The sequence below is a fragment of the Cheilinus undulatus genome, linkage group 24, assembly GCF_018320785.1.
Source record: "Cheilinus undulatus linkage group 24, ASM1832078v1, whole genome shotgun sequence".
Lineage (NCBI taxonomy): Eukaryota > Metazoa > Chordata > Actinopteri > Labriformes > Labridae > Cheilinus > Cheilinus undulatus.
This window is the reverse complement of record NC_054888.1, coordinates 953,600-977,364: the sequence shown is the minus strand read 5'-3', so window position 1 is coordinate 977,364 and position 23,765 is coordinate 953,600. Positions and strand designations below refer to the sequence as shown.

Sequence of the window (23,765 nt, the reverse complement as noted above, 5' to 3'; positions counted from 1 at the left end):
CCAGGCAGTCAGGCACGAGGCAGGCTGGCAGGCAGGCAGGCAGGCAGGAAGGCAGTCAGGCAGGCAGGCAGGCAGGTTTGTATCCAGGCAGGCAGGCAGTCAGACAGGCAGGCAGGAAGGCAGGCAGGCAGGCAAGCAGGCAGGCAGGCAGGCAGGTGAGCAGGCAGGCAGCCAGGCAGTCAGGCAGGAAGGCAGGAAGGCAGGCAGTCAGGCAGGCAGGCAGGAAGGCAGCCAGGCAGTCAGGCAGGAAGGCAGGCAGGCAGGCAGGCAGGCAGGCAGGAAGGCAGGCAGGCAAGCAGGCAGGAAGGCAGGCAGACAGGCAGCCAGGCAGGCAAGCAGGCAAGTGGGCTGATAGGCAGTCAGGCAGGCAGGCAATCAGGCACGGTTTGTATTCAGGCAGGCAGGCAGTCAGGCAGGCAGGCAGGCAGGCAGTCAGGCAGGCAGGCATGCAGGCAATCAGGCAGGCAGGCAGGCAGGCAAGCAGGCAGTCAGGCACGAGGCAGGCAGGCAGGCAGGCAGGCAGTCAGGCAGGCAGGCAGGCAGGCAGGCAGGCAGGCGGGCAGGCAGGCAGGCAGGCAGGCAGGCAGGCAAGCGGGGCAGGCAGGAAGCAGGCAGGCAGGCAAGCAGGCAGGAAGGCAGCCAGGCAGTCAGGCAGCCAGGCAGGCTGGCAGGCAGGCAGGCAGGCAGGCAGTCAGGCAGGCAGGCAGGCAGGTATCCAGGCAGGCAGGCAGTCAGGCAGGCAGGCAGGAAGGCAGGCAGGCAGGCAAGCAGGCAGTCAGGCACGAGGCAGGCAGGCAGGCAAGGGGCAGGCAGGAAGCAGGCAGGCAGGCAAGCAGGCAGGAAGGCAGCCAGGCAGTCAGGCAGCCAGGCAGGCTGGCAGGCAGGCAGGCAGGCAGGCAGGCAGCCTGGCAGGCAGGCAGGCAGGCAGTCAGGCAGGCAGGCAGGCAGGCAGGCAGGCAGGAAGGTCAGGCAGGCAGGCAGGCAGTCAGGCAGGTAGGCAGGTAGGAAGGTAGGTAGGTAGTTAATGCGACAGTCCTCCATTGGTTGTCAGTGATGTCATGTAGAACCTGGACCCATCAGCCAAATTTTTCTCAGCTCAGCTCGTGGGAACATCAGAGTTTAGACATGGCAGCAGAAAGTTTCAGATGTTGGCAGATCTGTCCTCATGGAGAGTTTTCATTTAAATAATGACTCTGTTTCACGTCTCTGGGTGGATTCTAACCCCCCCCCCCATCTCAGAGGCATAAATAAACAGATTTTAGAATAAAGCGTCCCAGAGGAACCCGACACTAGTACCTGGAGGTCAGCGGCTCATGGCTTGTTATGTGGTGGAGCTCCCTCTCCTCTCCAGGAATCTGCTCCATAAAACACAGAACATTACATTAGAGTGGCGGTTTGTGGCTGCAGAGAGGCAGTCCAACCCGGCGAGGGCCAAACCACCAAAAACAAAGACACATCAATAAAGAGAGGCCCCAACATAAACAGAGGAAGGAGCGGCAGCGTTTACATGATCCTGAACATCTGAGCTGTTTGTTTGAGGCTGGAGGTGGAGCGTCTCCAAACCTCAGAGCTATTTTTAGACCTCTACCATCACTACAACCAAGGACAGCTGTAAAGTTCAGAAACCTGAAATCGACCATCATTTTAGTGCTACTAAACTAAGTACTATGTTTTCAGTTAAATGCCTAAAAACAGAAAAACTAGGACTGAGCGGCTCTGGTGCTGTCGTACACATCAGGGTTTGGTTCATGTGGAGCCCAAGACATGGACTGGGTCACCAAGTGAATGTGTATCAGACTCTGAACCTTCATTTAAACTTCAGATAGAGGGCCACTGAAGTTAAGCCACACTGACAAGGCTCACCTGGTCAGGTGTCTGCCAATACTCATGCCTGTATGAGTGTTTTCAGCACTCCAAAATACTACTTCCTGTTTCATGGCGTATAATGCATCACTTTGACACCAGCTTTAGTATCAGACCTGTGAGAGTCACATGACAGCATGGAAACCGTTCAATATTGCCAGACTCCATATTCATGGAGATTTGGTGAGTGTAACAGTCATTTTGGGAAACTGATTTACATTTTTGGGACAATTGAAGTATTATAATTATAACAGACCTGAGAAAACTACCTCCTGTTTCATGGCGATCAAAAACAGCCCACTAACATCACATTTTGGTCAACTTCCTGGGAAGTTAAATTATTCAGGTTTTAATGACATTGTCTAGTTTGATTGAGATGTCATTGGAGGAAACAGATGTGATTGGAGGAAACAGCTGTGATTGGAGGAAACAGCTGTGATTGGAGGAAACAGCTTTGATTGGAGGAAACAGCTGTGATTGGAGGAAACAGCTGTGAATGGAGGAAACAGCTGTGATTGGAGGAAACAGCTTTGATTGGAGGAAACAGCTGTGATTGGAGAAAACAGCTGTGATTGAAGGAAACAGCTGTGATTGGAGGATACAGCTGTGATTGGAGGAAACAGCTGTGATTGGAGGAAACAGCTGTGATTGGAGGAAACAGGTGTGTTGGTTTAAATTAACGACAGGTTGAATTGAAAACTCCCCGCCATGTGTGTGAGGTTGTTTTCTCTAACAGGTGGAGGTGTTGTCTGAAACCTGGCTCACCTTTGGCTTTGACCCCCCACAGAGAGTCTATTATCCTCCCTGGGGTCAGAGAGAGAGCAAGGCTATCTGATTGGTCATGGAGCAGGAAGTCTATGGTTATAAACAGCAGCTCTGGTTTGTTCTATGGACACTGGGATAAGTTAATGGTTCTAGAATAAAAAAGACGGTCATGATAAATCTGTTCCTTCAATGTCTGGACCGTCCATCTGTAATCGCCATCACCAAGTACAGAAGAGCAAACACTCACACTTGAGTCTGTCGAACAAAGTCAGCGAACTGCTGATCTCGGGAGCAAAGGTCAATGATCCTCAGACGCTCCTCGATCTCCTGCAGAGACAAAAACATGTTTATGTAAGACAGACACAAGTTGACCAGATCAACCACCAATGAAGACTGGAAGGAGGAGGAGCTAAGAATACTCGCTTGCGTCACACAAACCCGACGCTAAGCTGCCAAAAAGTCACAACCCTCGACCCAGAGAGCCAGGTTAATTCAAAGTTTACAGAGAGCAGATCTCTGCATGTGGAGGAGGAGCAGGAGGAGGGATGGTTGCACTGGTGCTGAATAAAATCTAACAAAAGTGATCTAAAATTCAGTTTTTTTTAATGAAATTATTAACCATTAAACCTCTAATATCAGGGGCATTTACTATTAAATAAACCAGGATTATCAGGATGTTTGGCAAATATAAATATTTCACCATGAATTCACGTTAAATGTCTAAATATTGTATTGACACTTCCATCTGACAAATTTTATTATTATAATTTTTAATTTTTTTACTATAATATAAGGATAAAGCTTTATGCTGATGATACTCTGTTTCATTTAGAACTATAATATAAAGATAAAGCTTTATGCTGATGATACTCTGTTTCATTTAGAACTATACTATAAAGATAAAGCTTTATGCTGATGATACTCTGTTTCATTTAGAACTATTATATAAAGATAAAGCTTTATGCTGATGATACTCTGTTTCATTTAGAACTATAATATAAAGATAAAGCTTTATGCTGATGATACTCTGTTTCATTTAGAACTATTATATAAAGATAAAGCTTTATGCTGATGATACTCTGTTTCATTTAGAACTATTATATAAAGATAAAGCTTTATGCTGATGATACTCTGTTTCATTTAGAACTATTATATAAAGATAAAGCTTTATGCTGATGATACTCTGTTTCATTTAGAACTATTATATAAAGATAAAGCTTTATGCTGATGATACTCTGTTTCATTTAGAACAAATATATAAAGATAAAGCTTTATGCTGATGATACTCTGTTTCATTTAGAACAAATATATAAAGATAAAGCTTTATGCTGATGATACTCTGTTTCATTTAGAACTATTATATAAAGATAAAGCTTTATGCTGATGATACTCTGTTTCATTTAGAACTAAAATATAAAGATAAAGCTTTATGCTGATGATACTCTGTTTCATTTAGAACAAATATATAAAGATAAAGCTTTATGCTGATGATACTCTGTTTCATTTAGAACAAATATATAAAGATAAAGCTTTATGCTGATGATACTCTGTTTCATTTAGAACTATTATATAAAGATAAAGCTTTATGCTGATGATACTCTGTTTCATTTAGAACTAAAATATAAAGATAAAGCTTTATGCTGATGATACTCTGTTTCATTTAGAACAAATATATAAAGATAAAGCTTTATGCTGATGATACTCTGTTTCATTTAGAACAAATATATAAAGATAAAGCTTTATGCTGATGATACTCTGTTTCATTTAGAACTATTATATAAAGATAAAGCTTTATGCTGATGATACTCTGTTTCATTTAGAACTAAAATATAAAGATAAAGCTTTATGCTGATGATACTCTGTTTCATTTAGAACTAAAATATAAAGATAAAGCTTTATGCTGATGATACTCTGTTTCATTTAGAACTATTATATAAAGATAAAGCTTTATGCTGATGATACTCTGTTTCATTTAGAACTATTATATAAAGATAAAGCTTTATGCTGATGATACTCTGTTTCATTTAGAACTATTACATAATGATAAAGCTTTATGCTGATGATACTCTGTTTCATTTAGAACTATTATATAAAGATAAAGCTTTATGCTTATAATACTTTGGTATATGTGAATTTGTTCTCGCTGTTTTAAATCAACATGTACCTCTTTGGAGAGTGTGGAGTTCTGGTAGATTTGTCGGATCTCGTCACAGTTCAGCTCTTTAACGTCGGCGCTGACTGATCTGCTGTATTGTGGTCCCACATCATCATAGCGGCGGTAGTACTGAGCAGTCACTGGGTCACTCTCAAACATTGGGTTAAACTTGGTGGCTCGCTCCAGAGTCGGAACACTGTCGCCCCGTCTGAAACAGAAAGAGAATTTTTAAACGTATTATTCTAATCAAAAGATGAAAGCCTAACTAAACTGTTCTTCCAGATCTCCAGAAGCCTGTGTTTCAAAGATAGATAAAAACTATAAAGCTAATGTGATGCTAACCGTAGAGGGTCCTCAGAGTCCTCCCCGTCGTACTGCTCTCTCAGCGTTCTCGCCAAGAAGAAGATGATTCCTCCAGAAACCAGGAGGAAGCCGACCACCGAGACGATAGCGATGCCGACCACCAGCGGCTCAGAGACGTACTCTTCACAGTGCTCGCCACGGTACCACCAGTTCTCCCCGACACGACACCTGAAATAGAGGACATGTGGTCAAAGTCCGATGGCCTGACGACAGGAAATTTAACAGAAACCTTTACTGTAGTCAGTTCACATAATTAGAAATGTTTACGGTAGAGAAGGATTTGGTTGGTCCTGGTTTGGTTTCATGCCACACTTAAAAATAAAAAAAAGAACCAGGGCTAATGACCTTGACCTTTGACCTCTAAAATGTACCTAGTGCATGCCTGAGTCAGGATGAACATTTCTGCAAAGTTTGATTAGAATTGGTCAGAGTGTTTTTGAGATTTTGAGTAGAAAAGACAGAGGAATAGTGTTGGCTATCATCAGCATAGAGGCTAAACTACCAGTTAAACTGTTCTAGTGACTTTAGTTCACATCTGTAGAATCAGTTAATAATGTCGTTTAGAACCAGTTCAGTTTTTAGAACAGTCCGATGAGCAGACGACCTTACTTCATTTTAAAATACAGTGTAAAATACCCTCCTACCTGCAGATGGCGCCCTTGCCAGGGATTATGTCACATTTGCCGTCATTGAGGCAGAAGTCTTGCTGAACTTCGCAGACGCTCCGACATGGCAGACCATCCACGCTGAGGTATCCGGGGTCACAAACGCACTCAGCCTCTCCTGACCACTGATTGACCATACACTTGGAGAATTCGTTACACGCCTGGAACTTACACGGGTCAGCACGGTCACCTGGAGAGGAGACAGAAACAGACATGAGGTAAACGTTAACGTCACATCAATGTTTGACTGAGATTCAGTGCAGATGTGGGCGGGGCCACTCAGCTCGCCGTCTCACTACCACAGCAACTGGAAGCATTAGCGGCTAAACTTAGTGATTCAAAGAATGCAGTCACTCTGTGCCAACAGAGCTACCGTTAGCTTAAACCTGTCAGCGGTGCCAACTACTCCCTCTTCTTACGCTCCACCCTCTCTACCGCGAGGTCATTCCTGGCTCCTGGAAACCAGAGGCCAACCCCTACGCTTCCTCCTGATCACATGTAAACAGCCCTGACCAATCAGGGATATTGATTGGTTCCTAACGAGCAGCAGAACCATCAGAATTGAATCAACAGGTTTAAGGAGCTCAGGCGTCATGAACGAGCCGTGACTCTGGCTGCTCTGAGGTTAATTCAGGTTCTTGATCAGGTGATCAGGACACCTCCTGGACGCCGTCTACTATCCAACTAGGACGCCAACATCTCTACCATCTGTGCTAAAAACGCCACAGCGTGAGTTTACTCCTGTTCCTGATGAATCCTCCAGTGTAGACTGGGTCTGTCAATCAAACCCCCGCTGTGATTGGCTTCTTTATTAACCAAACAGCGTCATGGCGCTCCCCGAGGTGAATGTGGCGTTATAAAAGATCAGACGGGTTCGTCTGGGTAGAAACTGCCATCAGAGTCAGTCCAGCTGATTATCAGCGTATTATCAGCTGTCATGAGCTGCTCTGATTGGCTCAAAGAGATTAAAGAGATGAGCTCTGATGTGCCTTCATCACAGTCAAAGAAAGGTTTTACCGCCACCGCCGCCACAGAAGTCTGAGATTAGGCCGTCTGAAGACCAGATGACTTTAGGACTCCACCTCCTCCGTGACAATGACTCTGATACCAGTCCCGATCCAGGAGGAACCCCTTTGACCTTCAACAATCATGATTGAGTCTATGATTATTGATCAGGAAGAATCCAGCAGACATCAGAACTAGCCAATCAGCTGATCCTGAACCGGAACCTAGGTTTAACCCAGAGTTAACACTCACTACTCCGGCTATAGTTACTCTGAAAAACAAACTCTGGCTTTAGTTAATCTGGAAAACAAACTCTGGCTTTAGTTACTCTATATATCAAACTCTGGTTTTAGTTACTCTATACATCAAACTCAGGTTTGAGTTACTCTATACATCAAAATCTGGCTTTATTACTCTATACATCAAACTCTTGCTTTAGTTACTCTGAAAAACAAACTCTGGCTTTAGTTACTCTGGAAATCAAACTCAGGCTTAAGTGACTCAATACATCAAACTCTGGCTTTAGTTACTCTGGAAATCAAACTCAGGCTTAAGTGACTCTATATATCAAACTCTGGCTTAAGTTACTCTGGAAATCAAACTCTGGCTTTAGTTACTCTAAAAAACAAACTCTGGCTTTAGTGACTCTATACATCAAACTCTGGCTTTAGTTACTCTATGAGTCAAACTCAGGCTTAAGTTACTTTATACATCAAACTCTGGCTTTAGTTACTCTATGAGTCAAACTCTGGCTTTAGTTACTCAATACATCAAACTCTGGCTTTAGTTACTCTGGAAATCAAACTCAGGCTTAAGTGACTCTATAAATCAAACTCAGGCTTTAGTTACTCTGGAAATCAAACTCAGGCTTAAGTGACTCTATATATCAAACTCTGGCTTAAGTTACTTTATACATCAAACTCTGGCTTTAGTTACTCTAAAAAACAAACTCTGGCTTTAGTTACTCTATACATCAAACTCTGGCTTTAGTTACTATATGAGTCAAACTCAGGCTTAAGTTACTTTATACATCAAACTCTGGCTTTAGTTACTCTATGAGTCAAACTCTGGCTTTAGTTACTCAATACATCAAACTCTGGCTTTAGTTACTCTGGAAATCAAACTCTGGCTTTAGTTACTCTGGAAATCAAACTGAGGCTTAAGTGACTCTATAAATCAAACTCTGGCTTTTGTTACTCTGGAAATCAAACTCAGGCTTAAGTGACTCTATAAATCAAACTCTGGCTTTAGTTACTCTGGAAATCAAACTCAGGCTTAAGTGACTCTATACATCAATCTCTGGCTTTGGTTACTCTATACATCAAACTCTGGCTTAAGTGACTCTATAAATCAAACTCTGGCTTTAGTTACTCTGGAAATCAAACTCTGGCTTAAGTGACTCTATAAATCAAACTCTGGCTTTAGTTACTCTATGAGTCAAACTCAGGCTTAAGTTACTTTATACATCAAACTCCGGCTTAAGTTACTCAATACATCAAACTCTGGCTTTAGTTACTCTGGAAATCAAACTCAGGCTTAAGTGACTCTATACATCAAACTCTGGCTTTAGTTACTCTATGAGTCAAACTCTGGCTTAAGTTACTCAATACATCAAACTCTGGCTTTAGTTACTCTGGAAATCAAACTCAGGCTTAAGTGACTCTATACATCAAACTCTGGCTTTAGTTACTCTAAAAAACAAACTCTGGCTTTAGTTACTCTATACATCAAACTCTGGCTTTAGTTACTATATGAGTCAAACTCAGGCTTAAGTTACTTTATACATCAAACTCTGGCTTTAGTTACTCTATGAGTCAAACTCTGGCTTTAGTTACTCAATACATCAAACTCTGGCTTTAGTTACTCTGGAAATCAAACTCTGGCTTTAGTTACTCTGGAAATCAAACTGAGGCTTAAGTGACTCTATAAATCAAACTCTGGCTTTTGTTACTCTGGAAATCAAACTCAGGCTTAAGTGACTCTATAAATCAAACTCTGGCTTTAGTTACTCTGGAAATCAAACTCAGGCTTAAGTGACTCTATACATCAATCTCTGGCTTTGGTTACTCTATACATCAAACTCTGGCTTAAGTGACTCTATAAATCAAACTCTGGCTTTAGTTACTCTGGAAATCAAACTCTGGCTTAAGTGACTCTATAAATCAAACTCTGGCTTTAGTTACTCTATGAGTCAAACTCAGGCTTAAGTTACTTTATACATCAAACTCAGGCTTAAGTTACTCAATACATCAAACTCTGGCTTTAGTTACTCTGGAAATCAAACTCAGGCTTAAGTGACTCTATACATCAAACTCTGGCTTTAGTTACTCTATGAGTCAAACTCTGGCTTAAGTTACTCAATACATCAAACTCTGGCTTTAGTTACTCTGGAAATCAAACTCAGGCTTAAGTGACTCTATACATCAAACTCTGGCTTTAGTTACTCTAAAAAACAAACTCTGGCTTTAGTTACTCTATACATCAAACTCTGGCTTTAGTTACTATATGAGTCAAACTCAGGCTTAAGTTACTTTATACATCAAACTCTGGCTTTAGTTACTCTATGAGTCAAACTCTGGCTTTAGTTACTCAATACATCAAACTCTGGCTTTAGTTACTCTGGAAATCAAACTCTGGCTTTAGTTACTCTGGAAATCAAACTGAGGCTTAAGTGACTCTATAAATCAAACTCTGGCTTTTGTTACTCTGGAAATCAAACTCAGGCTTAAGTGACTCTATAAATCAAACTCTGGCTTTAGTTACTCTGGAAATCAAACTCAGGCTTAAGTGACTCTATACATCAATCTCTGGCTTTGGTTACTCTATACATCAAACTCTGGCTTAAGTGACTCTATAAATCAAACTCTGGCTTTAGTTACTCTGGAAATCAAACTCTGGCTTAAGTGACTCTATAAATCAAACTCTGGCTTTAGTTACTCTATGAGTCAAACTCAGGCTTAAGTTACTTTATACATCAAACTCAGGCTTAAGTTACTCAATACATCAAACTCTGGCTTTAGTTACTCTGGAAATCAAACTCAGGCTTAAGTGACTGTATACATCAAACTCTGGCTTTAGTTACTCTATGAGTCAAACTCTGGCTTTAGTTACTCAATACATCAAACTCTGGCTTTAGTTACTCTGGAAATCAAACTCAGGCTTAAGTGACTCTATACATCAAACTCTGGCTTTAGTTACTCTAAAAAACAAACTCTGGCTTTAGTTACTCTATACATCAAACTCTGGCTTAAGTTACTCTGGAATCAGAATGAGCAGTCTTAAACCAGGTTCTTGGTTCTTTAGAGGACAGGTAAAGTTACTTTGATGACCTGCTGGTCAAAGCCATGTTGAAACAGTGCTGCCATCACTAAGAGCTTCAGAGGTGCTAATATTGTCTGGTTAAGTCAGAACTCATAGAACATCCATGTACAGCAGGAGGAGGACCACCACTGCCTCATGGGACCGGGTACTGGTCCAGGCTGAGTCGGACTGAGTTGAAACCTGTTAACGTACCTCAGCCTCCACCATGTTATCAGGATGTGTTCTAACAGTGAGAGATCTGAGCATGAGCAGTGAGAGCTCAGACGACCCTGTTTGTTGGTCTCTGAGTCAGAGCTGCTGTGGCTCACGTTCCTGCCAGACAGATTATCCTGGTATTAAAGCACACAAACACACAGAGGATTGGCCTGCTGAGCATTAGCGCTCTAATGTTTCTGTCTCTTTTAAACATGGTGCTAGATCCATCTGATTATTAACAGACTGTTCACACAGAGCAGCATGTTCACGTGAATGTCAAATAAAAATATCTGCCTCTCCACGGGTCATTAGAGTGTAAATTCAGCCTGAAGGAGAACTCTCTCCGTCAGATGTGCAAACTAAAATCCTGGTTAAAGACACGACAACAAGTGGAACAAAGGAGGAACATGAGGAATTAAGGAAACATGTTCTAATAGAGAAGAACAAAAGCATCAGAAAGCAGTAAAAACCTTCTGTTATCATTTTACACTGAGCTCGCCAGAACACAGGAAGTTGTTTGATTCTGTTAAAGTCTTTCAGCTCTTAGATTTTGAACACAATGATTCAGAAAGTCTGATGAAAACCCATGTTAGTTTTAAACTGGATGACTGTCAGAGTTGAAGTGTAAAGGCCAGACTCCACGTTATAATCATGATTGCAGCCCAGCAGTTAAAGGGTTTCAGGACCCGCTGGCCCTGTAAATCAATAGACTTATCCTGTGTAGTGTGTCAAACACCCTTCCTCCTTCAATCCAGTTCCAGGGCTGGTCCAGAGCCAGTGCTAAATCTAGCACCAGGTCTTTGTTTGTCCCTAGCCAAAGGTCAGGCTCTAGGGAGTATTATATGTTCCCAGCAGGGCTCATAGTTGGGCCAAGGGAAAGAACTGATTTACATCAGGGCATGCTTGGAGGCCTGCCTTGCATTAGTTACCTAAATTGGGGCCTGCTTGCCCACAGAGGGAACTTCTTGTCTACGATGGGGCTGGCTTGCTTGCACTGGAGGCCTATATGCCTACACTAGGGTATACTTGCCTACATTGGGGCCTGCTTGCCTATTTAAAGGGGCATGCTTGCCTACATTGGGGTTTGACTGCTTACAATGGGGCCTGCATGAATATGTCAGGGCCTGCTTGCCTATGTAAAGGCTGGCATGCGTGTGCTGGGGCCCTGTTTGCCTGCACTGGGTCCTGTGTGCATATGTCAGGGCCTGCCTGCCACAATAAAGGGACCTTCTTGCCAACGCTGGGCCCTTCTTGCCAACGCTGGGCCCTTCTTGCCAACGCTGGGACCTTCTTGCCAACGCTGGACCCTTCACGTCTATGCTGGGCCCTTCTTGTCTATGCTGGGCCCTTCTTGCCTACGCTGGGACCTTCTTGCCTAAACTGGGCCATTCTTGCCTATGCTGGGACAGTCTTGGCTATGCTTGGCCCTTCTTGACTATGCTGGGCCCTTCTTGCCTATGCTGGGCCCTTCTTGTATATGCTGGGACCTTCTTGCCTATGCTGGGCCCTTCTTGTATATGCTGGGACCTTCTTGCCTATGCTGGGCCCTTCTTGTATATGCTGGGACCTTCTTGCCTATGCTGGGCCCTTCTTGTATATGCTGGGACCTTCTTGCCTATGCTGGGCCCTTCTTGCCTATGCTGGGCACTTCTTGCCATTGCTGGGACCTTCTTGCCTAAGTTGGGCCCTTCTTGCCTACGCTGGGAGCTTCTTGCCTATGATGGGACCTTCTTGCCTATGCTGGGCCCTTCTTGCCTATGCTGGGCCCTTCTTGCCTAAGTTGGGCCCTTCTTGCCTACGCTGGGAGCTTCTTGCCTACGATGGGACCTTCTTGCCTATGCTGGGCCCTTCTTGCCTATGCTGGGCCCTTCTTGCCTACGCTGGGACCTTCTTGCCTAAACTGGGCCATTCTTGCCTATGCTGGGACCTTCTTGCCTAAACTGGGCCATTCTTGCCTATGCTGGGACAGTCTTGGCTATGCTGGGCCCTTCTTGACTATGCTGGGCCCTTCTTGCCTATGCTGGGCCCTTCTTGTATATGCTGGGACCTTCTTGCCTATGCTGGGCCCTTCTTGCCTATGCTGGACCCTTCTTGCCATTGCTGGGACCTTCTTGCCTACGCTGGGCCCTTCTTGCCTATGCTGGGAGCTTCTTGCCTATGCTGGGCCCTTCTTGCCTAAGTTGGGCCCTTCTTGCCTACGCTGGGAGCTTCTTGCCTACGCTGGGCCCTTCTTGCCTACGTTGGGCCCTTCTTGCCTCCGTTGGGCCCTTCTTGCCTCCGTTGGGCCCTTCTTGCCTACGCTGGGGCCTTCTTGCCTATGCTGGGAGCAACGTGTCTACGCCGGGGCCCTTCTTGCCTACGTTAGGCCCTTCTTGCCTACGCTGGGAGCTTCTTGCCTATGCTGGGCCCTTCTCGCCTACGTTGGGCACTTCTTGCCTAAGTTGGGCACTTCTTGCCTACGTTGGGCCCTTCTTGCCTCCGTTAGGGGGCTTCTTGCCTACGCTAGGGCCTTCTTGCCTACGCTGGGGCCTTCTTGCATACGCTGGGAGCATCTTGCCTCCGTTGGGAGCTTCTTGCCTATGCTGGGCCCTTCTTGCCTACGTTGGGCCCTTCTTGCCTCCGTTGGGAGCGTCTTGCCTACGCTGGGCCCTTCTTGCCTACGCTGGGAGCATCTTGCCTCCGTTGGGCCCTTCTTGCCTACACTGGGGCCTTCTTGCCTATGCTTGGCCCTTCTTGCCTATGCAGGGACTTTCTTGCCTACGCTGGGGCCTTCTTGCCTACGCTGGGGCCTTCTTGCCTATGCTTGGCCCCTCTTGCCTATGCAGGGACTTTCTTGCCTACGCTGGGCCCTTCTTGCCTACGCTGGGAGCATCTTGCCTCCGTTGGACCCTTCTTGCCTACGCTGGGGCTTGTATCATACACTGGTAGGTTTGCTTGCCAACATTTGGGGTTGCCCTCTATGTCCAGGGCTGCTTTCCCACTACATGCAAACTGGGTCCAGCCCTTGACCTTGAATGTTTGAAAAGGGGAAATAGAAAATGACCACTAAGACCACTTCAGGGAGGCCCTCTAACCTCCTGAAAGAAAGTGGCAGTAACAGTCTTGAGATCATACGAACCAAATGTTGAAGGTAAAGAACAAAGACAGAGCTATGAGTACTATGTCCTATGAGAGACTTAGGACAAGTTTTATGAGGTCGAACAGAAATAATGACGTCATAGTCTGACCTTGGCGTTAGTCTACATCACCTTAACCCCGTCCTACCTGACTCCACATCCAGAGAGTACTTGTCAATAGCCAGGTTCATGGTCTGGTATGCTGTGTTAGCAAAATCCTCCAGAATGAGGTAGACTGTGCTGGTGACGCCGCTGGGGACGGGTTTACCAAATCTCATCCTGCTGTTGACCACGATGCTGCCGTTCCTGAAGTTCAGGATTTCTAGGTTCTGAAAGTTGTTCAGGTTGGACTGAAGGTACGGCACAAGCTAAAGGACAGAACACAGAGAACATTTACATGAACTGTGGTCCGGCCTCTGGATTTTCAGTATCTGTCGTCTATGTCGTTTTGTTTCTCACCAGCTGAAGGAAGCGTTGCTCCAGAGCTTTGTACTCAGACGAGCTCTTGTTGAAGAGATCCATGGAGAATATCATGTTGGTCACTCGTAGCCTGAAGAACACCATCAGGTCTCTGCCAGGTGGAGTTGGTAGCGCGATGGCGTCCAGTTCAGATCCCTGAGTCCCACTGGAGAAGCCACTGCTGTCGTCTGACCCCCCTACTCCGTACGGGAACACGTCAAAGCTGACGTCAATGGTTGGGATGTCTGAAAAATCCATGTCGACTGGCTGGATCCTGCTGAGGTCGACTCTCTGAGTGGGTGACGTTTGGAGGATCTCGTTATCAGACTCGGTCTCAGTGGAATCTGCTGCTGTGGTAACCAGGTCTCTATCCTTCGCTGGAATACTCGGAGACCACTCTACGCTGTACACGGGAGGGTCGTCGGTCTGATTCAGGACCACATTGGGAATGAGCAGAGGGGCCTCTGTGATAGGATGAGAGGTTGGAGTTCTTTCATCTTCGTGGTTCAGAGGATCCTGGTGGATCAGGTCGTCGTCGTCGGGAGCCACATCGGACACTCGTGTGAAAGGTGAATCCTTCTCAGGTGAGTGCTCCACGTTGTAAATGTTCTCTGAACTGACGCTGGGAACCAGAGGTGGAGCAGCTGTTGTCATGGTCACAACTATAACCTCGTCGTCAATCAGATCCTGGTCCTGGATGAGCGACGGTCCTGTGGTGTTCTCAGGATCAGAGACCCCAATGTGCTGCTCCTCTAAAACCTCCATCTCGTTCAGACCTTCTGTCTCTGGCTGCTCCAGTCCGGGACGGTCCGTCAACATGGTGAGATCTGGAGTGTGCTCGGTAACAGACGGAGGATCTGGTTCAGGATCTTCTGGTGGACTGACCGCCACCTCTTCCTGGATCTTGTCCTCTCTATCAGGTTCTTCTACCACCGGTGGATGCTGTGTTCTCACTTCAGCACTCACTTCGGCCTCCTCGCTGCCCTCTGAGTCAGGTGGAACAGCAGAAGTCCAGAGCTCTGGTTCAGGATCATCAGAGCCTGGCTCTGATGGCGTCTCTGGTTCTATCAGAGGGTAGTCCTCATAGATCCCGGACGCTTCCACAGCCTGCACCGACAGGTCCACAGCTTGGGTTGCCTCAGGTGAGAACACAGGGGCTTCGGTGGTCGTAGAGTAGCGAGGGTCTGTGCTGATGTGTGGAGTGATCACAATGTGGTCCAGGGGGTCCAGGTCCGGTTCCTCGATGCTGATGTCTGGAACAGAGTCAGGAAAACAGAGTATGTAGAATCAGACTGGTAAAAAACAGGATGGAATGTTGGTGAAGCTGGGATGATGGGGGCTTTTCTCCTCCATCGTCAACAAATGGTAGACCATAGTTGGCAACTTCTAGAAAAGTGGGTGGAACTGGCGAGGGGCGAGGGTTCCACCAACTTTTCCTTTGTCAACAAAGGAGAGTTAACCTTGCTGTAGCATACCTTTAGAAAGAGTAAGTGATGTCAGCAGAGGCGGCACAGTGGTGATCTCAGCAGGTGTTAACCCATCTCTCTCTGTGCTCAGAGGTTCTGAACCTGCTGTTTTGTCCTCCTCCTCGTCCTCAGTCTCCTCCAGGTCAGGAGGCGGGATCACCTCCAGGCCACCGTCGTTGTCAGAGAGGTCAGACTCCTCCGACGCCTCTGCAGGCTGCCACCACAACACGTCAGAGCCTGGGCCGTCTCCAGAGAAACCGGAGCCTGAACCATGATCCATGTCAGAGTCCACTTTAACCAGCAGAGGTGGGGCCGGTGATGTTATGCCTCCAGGACCAATGGCGTTGTCACCACGGGTCGGTTGATCATCAGCAGCATTAGTGACGAGGAAGCCTTCGTCTTCGATGTTCACGGGATCTAAGGAATCGAAAACAACACAGAGACGTGTCACTGTAGATTTAGTAGACCAAGACTACCACTGACCTCCTTCAAACACTACTACCGCGTTCAACCACCGAAACTACGACTGACCGCGTTCAGCCACTAAAACTACGACTGACCGTGTTCAACCACTAAAACTACGACCGACCGCGTTCAACCACGAAATATACCACTGACCACATTCAACCACTAAAACTACCACTGACCGCATTCAACCACTGAAACTACGACTGACCACATTCAACCACTAAAACTACGACTAACCGTGATCAACCACTAACACTAGGACTGACCGCGTTCAACCACTAAAACTACGACTGACCGCATTCAACCACCAAAACTACGACTGACCACATTCAACCACTAAAACTACGACTGACCGCGTTCAGCCACTAAAACTACGACTGACTGCGTTCAACCACTAAAACTACGACTGACCATGTTCAACCACGAAAAATACCACTGACCGCGTTCAACCACTAACACTACGACTGACCACGTTCAACCACTAAAACTACGACTGACCGCGTTCAACCACCAAAACTATGACTGACCACATTCAACCACTAAAACTAGACTGACCGCGTTCAGCCACCAAAACTACGACTGACCACATTCAACCACTAAAAATACCACTGACCACTTTCAACCAATAAAACTACCACTGACCGCGTTCAACCACCGAAACTACGACTGACCGCATTCAACCACTAAAACTACGACTGACCACGTTCAACCACCAAAACTTCAACTGACCGGGTTCAACCACTAAAACTACGACTGACCGCGTTCTGCCACTAAAACTACGACTGACCGCGTTCAACCACTAAAACTACGACTGACCTCGTTCAACCACTTAAACTAAGACTGACCGCGTTCAATCACTAAAACTATGACTGACCGCGTTCAGCCACGAAAAATACCACTGACCACTTTCAACCACTAAAACTACCACAGACCACGTTCAACCACCGAAACTATGACTGACCACATTCAACCACTAAAACTACGACTGACCGCGTTCAACCACCAAAACTACGACTGACCGTGTTCAACCACTAAAACTACAACCGACCGCGTTCAGCCACGAAAAATACCACTGACCACGTTCAACCACTAAAAGTACCACTGACCGCATTCAACCACTGAAACTACGACTGACCACATTCAACCACTAAAACTACGACTGACCGCGTTCAGCCACTAAAACTACGACTGACCCTTTCAACCACCAAAACTACGACTGACCACATTCAACCACTAAAACTACGACTGACCGCTTTCAGCCACTAAAACTACGACTGACCGCGTTCAACCACTAAAACTACGACTGACCACATTCAACCACTAAAACTACGACTGACCGCTTTCAGCCACTAAAACTACGACTGACCGCGTTCAACCACTGAAACTACGACTGACCGCGTTCAACCACCAAAACTACGACTGACCGCGTTCAACCACTAACACTACGACTGACCGCGTTCAACCACTAAAAATACCATTGACCGCGTTCAACCACTGAAACTACGACTGACCACATTCAACCACGAAAACTACGACTGACCACGTTCAACCACCAAAACTACAACTGACCGATTTCAACCACTAAAACTACGACTGACTGCGTTCAACCACCTAAACTACGACTGACCGCGTTCAACCACTGAAACTACCACTGACCGCGTTCAACCACTAAAACTACCACTGACCGCGTTCAACCACTGAAACTACGACTGACCGCGTTCAACCACCAAAACTACGACTGACTGCGTTCAACCACCAAAACTACGACTGACCGCGTTCAACCACTTAAACTACGACTGACCGCGTTCAACCACTAAAACTACGACTGACCGCGTTCAACCACTAAAACTACGACTGACCGCGTTCAACCACTAAAACTACGACTGACCGCGTTCAACCACTAAAACTACGACTGACCGCGTTCAACCACTAAAACAACGACTGACCGCGTTCAACCACTAAAACTACGACTGACCGCGTTCAGCCACCAGAACTACGACTGACCCTTTCAACCACCAAAACTACGACTGACCACATTCAACCACTAAAACTACGACAGACCGCTTTCAGCCACTAAAACTACGACTGACCGCGTTCAACCACTAACACTACGACTGACCGCGTTCAACCACTAAAAATACCATTGACCGCGTTCAACCACTGAAACTACGACTGACCACATTCAACCACGAAAACTACGACTGACCGCGTTCAACCACCAAAACTACGACTGACCACGTTCAACCAATTAAACTACGACTGACCGCGTTCAACCACTAAAACTACGACTGACCGCGTTCTGCCACTAAAACTACGACTGACCGCGTTCAACCACTAAAACTACGACTGACCTCGTTCAACCACTTAAACTAAGACTGACCGCGTTCAATCACTAAAACTATGACTGACCGCGTTCAGCCACGAAAAATACCACTGACCACTTTCAACCACTAAAACTACCACTGACCGCATTCAACCACCGAAACTATGACTGACCACATTCAACCACTAAAACTACGACTGACCGCGTTCAACCACCAAAACTACGACTGACCGTGTTCAACCACTAAAACTACAACCGACCGCGTTCAGCCACTTAAACTACGACTGACCACGTTCAACCACTAAAAGTACCACTGACCGCATTCAACCACTGAAACTACGACTGACCACATTCAACCACTAAAACTACGACTGACCGCGTTCAGCCACTAAAACTACGACTGACCCTTTCAACCACCAAAACTACGACTGACCACATTCAACCACTAAAACTACGACTGACCGCTTTCAGCCACTAAAACTACGACTGACCGCGTTCAACCACTAAAACTACGACTGACCACATTCAACCACTAAAACTACGACTGACCGCTTTCAGCCACTAAAACTACGACTGACCGCGTTCAACCACTGAAACTAAGACTGACCGCGTTCAACCACCAAAACTATGACTGACCGCGTTCAACCACTAACACTACGACTGACCGCGTTCAACCACTAAAAATACCATTGACCGCGTTCAACCACTGAAACTACGACTGACCACATTCAACCACGAAAACTACGACTGACCACGTTCAACCACCAAAACTACGACTGACCGATTTCAACCACTAAAACTACGACTGACTGCGTTCAACCACCTAAACTACGACTGACCGCGTTCAACCACTGAAACTACCACTGACCGCGTTCAACCACTAAAACTACCACTGACCGCGTTCAACCACTGAAACTACGACTGACCGCGTTCAACCACTTAAACTACGACTGACCGCGTTCAACCACTAAAACTACGACTGACCGCGTTCAACCACTAAAACTACGACTGACCGCGTTCAACCACTAAAACTACCACTGACCGCGTTCAACCACTAAAACTACGACTGACCGCGTTCAACCACTAAAACTACGACTGACCACGTTCAACCACTAAAACTACGACTGACCGCGTTCAACCACTAAAACTACCACTGACCGCGTTCAACCACTAAAACTACGACTGACCGCGTTCAACCACTAAAACAACGACTGACCGCGTTCAACCACTAAAACTACGACTGACCGCGTTCAGCCACCAGAACTACGACTGACCCTTTCAACCACCAAAACTACGACTGACCACATTCAACCACTAAAACTACGACTGACCGCTTTCAGCCACTAAAACTACGACTGACCGCGTTCAACCACTGAAACTACGACTGACCACATTCAACCACGAAAACTACGACTGACCGCGTTCAACCACTAACACTACGACTGACCGCGTTCAACCACTAAAAATACCATTGACCGCGTTCAACCACTGAAACTACGACTGACCACATTCAACCACGAAAACTACGACTGACCGCGTTCAACCACCAAAACTACGACTGACCGCGTTCAACCACTAACACTACGACTGACCGTGTTCAACCACTAAAAATACCATTGACCGCGTTCAACCACTGAAACTACGACTGACCACATTCAACCACGAAAACTACGACTGACCACGTTCAACCACCAAAACTACGACTGACCGCGTTCAACCACTAAAACTACGACTGACCGCGTTCAACCACCAAAACTACGACTGACCGCGTTCAACCACTGAAACTACGACTGACCGAGTTCAACCACTAAAACTACGACTGACCACATTCAACCACTAAAACTACGACTGACCGCGTTCAACCACTAAAACTACGACTGACCGCGTTCAACCACTAAAACTACGACTGACCGCGTTCAGCCACTAAAAACTACGACTGACCGCGTTCAACCACTAAAACTACGACTGACCGCGTTCAACCACTAAAACTACGACTGACCACATTCAACCACTAAAACTATGACTGACCGCGTTCAACCACTAAAACTACAACTGACCGCGTTCAGCCACTTAAACTACGACTGACCGCGTTCAACCACTAAAACTACGACTGACCGCGTTCAACCACTAAAACTACGACTGACCGCGTTCAACCACTAAAACTACGACTGACCGCGTTCAGCCACTAAAAACTACGACTGACCGCGTTCAACCACTAAAACTACGACTGACCGCGTTCAACCACTAAAACTACGACTGACCACATTCAACCACTAAAACTATGACTGACCGCGTTCAACCACTAAAACTACGACTGACCGCGTTCAGCCACTTAAACTACGACTGACCGCGTTCAACCACTAAAACTACGACTGACCGCGTTCAACCACTAAAACTACGACTGACCGCGTTCAACCACTAAAACTACGACTGACCGCGTTCAGCCACTAAAACTAAGACTGACCGCGTTCAGCCACTTAAACTACGACTGACCGCGTTCAACCACTAAAACTACGACTGACCGCGTTCAGCCACAGATCGTCTCTGAAATCCTCTAAACTGGGTCTATGTGAGTGGACCGTCCGACTCACCCTCTGCCGCTGCCGCAGCTTCCAGGTCGATGGTCTGCTCGGTGAGCTCAGAGATAGTGGGGGGAGCGGCGCTCTCGTCGAACATGAAGACGTCATTCTCGCTGACCTCCTCACTCCGAGCGCCTTTCCACGGGTCCAGTTGGTCAAACAGGAAGTCGTCTTTCTTCAGGAAGCCCTCGTTGGTTTCTGGCTCGTGGCTGGGAGCATCAGGAGGCTTCTCGGCGGCCAGGATGTTATCCTGAGGAGACAGCTGATTGGTTCATATTTCTACTGATATGATTATGGGCTCAGGGACGTGGAGTCAGACTCACCATGCTGTCGTAGGCGTCGACCGTCCGGCTCGTCGGCCTCACAGAGGGGAGCCAGTTCTCAGCTGCAGGAAGAATCCAGATCAGTTAGACTCAAACATGCATCTCTCATGTTATCACCTCTGCTGCTGTACTAAAACCAGATTTAAGACACAGCAGATTGAACTCTCACTGATTTTAGCACATCCTGTTATTTCTCATCTTAAACAAATTTCCTGGGACATTCCCTCATGTATCTCCATCCTTCTCTCTCTGCTCTGAACTATCAGGTGGAAAAGTAAACCAACAACATTCAGGCATTTTTAGTCAGAACATTGGCGGTGGCCTACTGCAGTACCGTTCTCCTCCTGCAGGGTGTGCGTCTCTGTCCCCAGGCTGCTGTTGGTCATAAAGTTGTCTTTGTGCAAGGCCTCGGTGATGTAGTTCCTGAAGTCGGTGATGGTGTAGACCACAGTGGGCTGCTCGGGCGCCGTAGGGTAGTTCTTCTCCACCAGGTTGTTCTGCAGAGAGATGAAGTCCAGCGTGTCGTTGGCAATGCCGCCGCCGTCCACCTCCACGGTCAGAGCGTAGTGAACCAGGACCACCAGACCCCTGAGGGAGAACAGTGTTAGGGTCAATGTGGCTGCAGGACCAGATTCTGAATGTCAGAGTCTGATGGAAACGCTGACATCAGGACAAGGACAGACACACAATAATGGGCAATTTACTGATTTCTATAATGGATGGTGCGCTGCCTTCATAAGAACTTTATTGGTTCTATTTTAAAAAACTCTACTGATGGAGACCAGTGATGTTGAGGCGTTGTCATGGTGACCGTGGGCAAAATAACTCTACTGATGGAGACCAGTGATGTTGAGGCGTTGTCATGGTGACCGTGGGCAAAATAACTCTACTGATGGAGACCAGTGATGTTGAGGCGTTGTCATGGTGACCGTGGGCAAAATAACTCTACTGATGGAGACCAGTGATGTTGAGGCGTTGCCATGGTGACCGTGGGCAAAATAACTCTACTGATGGAGACCAGTGATGTTGAGGCGTTGTCATGGTGACCGTGGGCAAAATAACTCTACTGATGGAGACCAGTGATGTTGAGGCGTTGCCATGGTGACCGTGGGCAAAATAACTCTACTGATGGAGACCAGTGATACTGGTCTTTAACTTTAACTAGAACCTGGGGTTCAATGGGAAATTAAAGCTGGGTCTCCCATCATGCACTGCTCTCTAAAGGGACAGTTTGTAACTCTTCTCATCAGGATGTTCCTACCATGCTTCATGTTTACAGTGTGTTCCCTGTCTGTTGGTGTTTTGAAATGTTTGTTAACCCTTTAACGCCCTCTAAATCTCTGTGTGTATGAACGCCGCTCTATAAATAACCCTCCTCTCCTTTAGGAGCTCGCCGAGCGTCGCCGTGTGTCGCTCTGAGTTCAGCCAAGTTGACACCTCTGGATGAGCTCACAAAGTTTACCAGTGTGTCAGAGGGTGGAGGGGTGGGGGGGTATTACAGTGGGGGGTTCCTGGAGAGAGCGTGGGGTGAGGACAGGGAGCGTAAGCCTCTGACGGTAATCCTGCGGCGGCTGCAGGTGGCCACAGAGCAGCGAGGGGCTGATCCCACTTAAGAGCTGATGCACGATTGTTAAGATGGTTTAGATTGTTAAGGACATTAGAGGGAAACTGGAGCAGCCAGGTGAAAGGGGCTTTGGGGGGGGTAGGGGGCAGTCTGCTGGAGTGAGGAAATCCTTCTAATGGTCGTTTACTCTTCAGCTGACAGACCGCGGTCTTTAAACAGAGCTAGTGAGGGGTCATGAACTTGAAGCATCAGGAATCTACAGCCAGAGCGGCGGCGTTTACACGGTCTCTACTTATAAACACAGAAACACAACCACGTCTAGAATGGAGCGGTGTTCCATCACTGCCAGAGCCTGGAACCTTCAGAGATGTTCCAGCAGCACTTCTAGATCCAAACAAAACCAGAGTCAAACTCACCTCTCCAGGTCCTTCTGAGGTCTGAGAACAGAAACAGAACATGAAAGCAGGTTAGCACGTCTGCTAGCATCGTCATTAAAAACCGTTAGAGCAGGAGGATGTGGAGGAAACCTTCAACATTCTCTGAGGTTCTCCACCATCTCAGGTGTCTGCAGACAGGGCTACAGTTTAAGCTAACCCTAGTTCTACGGGGTTCGAGGTCAGATCAAGCTCTGGACAGATGTGGACCTGTGTGGGCTAGGCATGTAGTCCCTGTGGAGCAGAGCATACCTGAATTCGATGACACGGACGTTCTTGAAACCCGGTAACCTCTCAAAGGCGTCTTCCACCTGATGATGAAGGAATTTAACATTTAACATTTATGACTTTATTCCAATGAGAGCTACATGTTAATGAAAACACAGTTTTCAGTATTTATAAATGTGTATGTGGGCCTCTCCAGGTTCTTCTGACCCTCACCATGCAACAAAGCTGGTCCGTCATTCAGACTCGTCAGAAAACGCCTTTACCTGGTTATCCCCCCAAAGTTCACAGCAACACCTGTACCACGGTCTAAATCTTCTATTGCTAAAGTCCAGAGTCTAAATCATCAAAGGGAGAGATGGAATGTTTAAAGGCTTTAAAGATGACATCATCTTCAAAGGGAAGGATGGAATGTTTAATCAGCTCTAAAGATGACATCATCTTCAAAGGGAAGGATGGAATGTTTAAAGGCTTTA

General features: G+C 46.5%; 1 protein-coding gene across 1 annotated transcript in view; it reads right to left on the bottom strand.

Annotated features, from left to right (window-relative positions):
* Window positions 1-23,529, bottom strand: part of LOC121506511 (interphotoreceptor matrix proteoglycan 2-like) — a 35,494-nt gene extending 11,965 nt beyond the window's left edge. Inside the window, exons 1-14 of the mRNA XM_041782355.1 lie at window positions 23,500-23,529; window positions 23,317-23,375; window positions 23,047-23,067; window positions 21,401-21,654; window positions 21,067-21,128; window positions 20,756-20,993; window positions 15,383-15,790; window positions 13,908-15,160; window positions 13,597-13,816; window positions 5,791-6,001; window positions 5,126-5,314; window positions 4,793-4,991; window positions 2,876-2,955; window positions 1,297-1,355 (exon numbers count right to left, since the gene is read on the bottom strand). Of these exons, the coding sequence (XP_041638289.1) occupies window positions 1,322-1,355; window positions 2,876-2,955; window positions 4,793-4,991; window positions 5,126-5,314; window positions 5,791-6,001; window positions 13,597-13,816; window positions 13,908-15,160; window positions 15,383-15,790; window positions 20,756-20,993; window positions 21,067-21,128; window positions 21,401-21,654; window positions 23,047-23,067; window positions 23,317-23,375; window positions 23,500-23,529 (3,258 nt within the window). The 3' untranslated portion in view covers window positions 1,297-1,321. The remainder of the gene's footprint in view (window positions 1-1,296; window positions 1,356-2,875; window positions 2,956-4,792; window positions 4,992-5,125; window positions 5,315-5,790; window positions 6,002-13,596; window positions 13,817-13,907; window positions 15,161-15,382; window positions 15,791-20,755; window positions 20,994-21,066; window positions 21,129-21,400; window positions 21,655-23,046; window positions 23,068-23,316; window positions 23,376-23,499) is intronic.
* Between the last annotated feature and the right edge of the window lie 236 nt (window positions 23,530-23,765).